This window comes from Capra hircus, chromosome 7, assembly GCF_001704415.2.
Source record: "Capra hircus breed San Clemente chromosome 7, ASM170441v1, whole genome shotgun sequence".
Classification (NCBI taxonomy): Eukaryota; Metazoa; Chordata; class Mammalia; order Artiodactyla; family Bovidae; genus Capra; species Capra hircus.
Window position 1 is genome coordinate 68,139,781 of NC_030814.1, and position 3,616 is coordinate 68,143,396.

Below are 3,616 nucleotides of genomic sequence, written 5' to 3' on the forward strand. Positions count from 1 at the left end.
TCTGTCCATCTCTTTCCCATTAGTTGCATAAATTATGATATTTTACTCTAAATAATTTAGTTATATATTTCCTAAGTATATGAATACTATCCCCTCAGCATCACTGTACACTTATCAACTTCATAAAAGTAAAACATGGATTCAGTATAACTGTAAAAATAATTTTTACAAGAAGTATAAAATTAAAGATAAATTTTACAAGAAGTATAAAAATGAGCTTTCCAGTAGAGGGAAACAGTTCCTTCAAAGGGATGAATATAGGATGACACATGGTAGGACAATCCAAAGAATAACTTAAGCACAAGACTATATATTTCTGATAAGTAAACTGAAGAATTAACCATTAGCATAAAAATGTCTTATTTCATAGTTCTCTGAAAGGCAGATTCCACATTCAACAAGTTCTTTAGAGCCCCTGTGACATCCTTATTCCTAAGACTATAGATTAAAGGGTTTAGAACAGGAGTGAGTATGGTGTAAAAGATAGATACAGCCATGTCCTTCTCAGAGGTGTGGTAGGAGCTGGGGAACATATAGCTGTAGGTTGAAGTTCCATAGAAGAGGATGACCACAGTCATGTGGGAAGAACAAGTCATAAAAGCCTTTTTCCTGCCCTCTGCTGAATTCATCCTGTGGATGGTGAGGAGGATGAATGAATAAGAGCTTGAAATGACTGTCACAGGGATGAGGAGCATGAGGACACAGCACAGGTACATGAGTGTCTCATACAGGGAAGTGTCTGAGCAGGAAAGCTTCATTACAGCAGGGACCTCACAGAAGAAATGATGGATCTCCCGGGATCTGCAGAAGGGGAAGGTCATGGTGACTGGTGTGAGCATGAAGCCATCCACTGATCCCAGGAACCAGCAGCCAGATACCAGGAGGAGCCACACCTTATGGCTCATGAGGGTAGAATAGTGGAGTGGATGACAGATGGCCACATAGCGGTCATAGGCCATGGCAGCCAGAAGGAAATATTCTGAACCTCCTACTGTTAGATAGAGAAACATCTGCATTCCACATTCAGGGGCTGAGATCTTATTCTTACCCAGGACCTGGTCCATGAGCATCTTGGGAACAATTACAGAAATGTATATCATGTCCATGAGAGACAATTGGGTGATGAAAAAGTACATGGGAGTGTGGAGGTGGGCATCAGAGTATATCAGAAGGATCAGCATGATATTCCCAGACAGGGCCATCAGGAAAATCACAAAAATGACTACACAGAGAAGAACTGGGTACTTGGATTGACTGAAGAGTCCCATGAGAATGAAATCCAACTGTCCTGTGTAGTTGGCCACCCAGGTGGAGTTGTCCATGAGATTTCACCTAGACCACCTGAAATGAATATCTAGTAAGATTGTGGGGTATGCACGTGTTCATGTGTATGCATGCTCAGAAACTCAGTTCTTCTAATTATGAAGAAATGTCACAGGGCTGTAGATTTTGAGATTAATAATTGCTTGCAATTCAGTTGAAATCTGAGATTCCACAACTTTTGCTTAAGTAGTTGGTTACTCAAAGTAAAACTACAGTGTTTTGTTACAGAAGTCAGAATTGAATCAGTCTGTTTTAAGGAACCAACAAATCTTATAAAGTCTTTGAATGTATTCCACATGAGAAAGAATAGAAAATAACTGAAGCATAATTTGGGGAAAATCTATACCAAATGTTTGAACTCCCTTTGCCTGTAGGTTCTGGCCTTGCTGTGAGGCTCTGTGATTATGTGGAGGGAGACATGCATCCACAGAAGAAGACTGGGGTCCTCAGAAAAGCCAAATATTTAGTTATCCTGAGGGCACTGAGTGAGGAGCCCAGATTCTGAGGCAGGACTGTGGCTGCTGGCTCACATTATCCTCTATCCGCCATTCCTCTGTCTGCACTACATAAACATAATACAGTTTGGTCTCTGATATGGTTAGGATTAAATGAGGTAAATGAAGTAAACTAAATTGCTTAGAATATTGCCAGTTATAGATGAATAAGCATGTATATTGTCAAAGTATTAATATCTAGAGTTATGACAGCAAATTCTGTATAAAAGATGGCTATTATTTAATAGTATTTTTCTATTATTTGAGATGCATTATTTCAGTTTGCTAGTTTTAGCATCTATTTACACATATAAGAATTTGATTATTTCTGTAGTTCTGAAATAATATAATACATAAAAGATTTGTGTGATGTACATATATACACATGAATGTACCTGTATGTATAATCTCAGACTTTTTGTAAATGTATACAAACACTATAAAATATCTATTTATATAAATATGTTAATGTAAATAAATATACAATATATATTTCTTATTTTAATTTTGCTATGCAAAGCTTCATGGAAAAACCCCATCTCAGTTCTGTCTAGTACATGCTTCCCCAACACAATGTCCTTAAAGTTCATACCATTTGTTCTAAATCTCAGTGAGAACTAGCATTTAGATGATAACTGTCATTTACAAGACAAAACTTTAGTTGTTTCGTGAATATCATCTATCTGCTTTATTGTCAATGGCGGTCAGTTTTTCATGGAAACAGAGATGCAGAAAGGAAATGTGAAAAACAGGAGTCTTTGACTCCAATTCAAGGTTCCCTCCTCTATCTTTTTGTTCACAGCCTACAACTATCTTGGAGGATGAAGACAAATCAAAGAAAAATTAAACTTTGTTGCTCTTAAGGAGGTCACAGTCTATTCAGGGAAACATATCATATAAAATGTGGTTTTAAGTAGAATTTTGAAAGAGATACGAAGTAAATAAGACAGAGTGATAAAAGAATATGTCTGGCTTTGCCCAAGAGAATCACAAAGCCCAGACATGTATCTACATCTGCTCTTATGGAGATTAAAACTTTGAAACTTTTCAATTCCTTACATGTTAAATGTTAAAATATATGTTCTTATAAATCAGAAGGAAATGTTGGCTCCTCTTTCTGGGAAGACCTTACATTTCAGGAAGAATTGCCAAGTTTCATATATATTTTATATTCTTCTATTTTCAATTTATCTTTTAAAATTTTTAATTGGAGGATAATTGCTCCATAATGCTGTTCTTTCTTCTGCCACACAATGATGTGAGTCACTCACAAGTATACACCCTGTAATTCTGGAACCTCCTTCCCATCCCCCATCTCAACTCTCTAGGTTGTTTTAATAACAGATTATACTCTTGTAATAATCCCAGAGACTAATGACAACATTTGATTTATAAACAATCTCAAATTCTGGGATGCTAAAGAAGTAGACAGCATTGAAAATGAATTTGATGCCTTAATATGAATAATAAATTTGGGGAAAATTCCATTAAAAATATAATACTTCTGTCAAATTCCACTTACACTGGCAGATGAAAGCTGAAATCTATGTAAAATGTAAAAACAGTCCAATAAGCTAAAGAAACACTTGTGACTGAGTCACTACTTGTGGTCAAAGTGAAGTAAGGACCAATGTAGTGACTGGCACATGTGAAGACCTCAAATCTGTTTGCTGAATAAATGATGGGTGAACAGAAAGGTGAGCAGGAGGCAGTGGTCAAATTTCTGTTGCACTTTGATAAACGGGAGCCACTGTGATCAAGCCACACTGAAGAGCCCATGTAGGACTCCGGACAAACAA

At 36.7% G+C, this 3,616-nt stretch overlaps 1 protein-coding gene across 1 annotated transcript; it reads right to left on the reverse strand.

The window, feature by feature from the left end:
• LOC102175950 (olfactory receptor 2T29-like) lies at positions 360–1,340 on the reverse strand. Its single transcript, XM_005682863.2, has one exon. It carries the CDS (start codon positions 1,320–1,322, stop codon positions 360–362), a length of 963 nt encoding a protein of 320 aa, XP_005682920.2. The 5' UTR covers positions 1,323–1,340.

Excerpts from the sequence above, each read along its gene's own strand:
- LOC102175950 (XM_005682863.2), bottom strand. The coding sequence starts at position 1,322 with ATGGACAACTCCACCTGGGTGGCCAACTACACAGGACAGTTGGATTTC.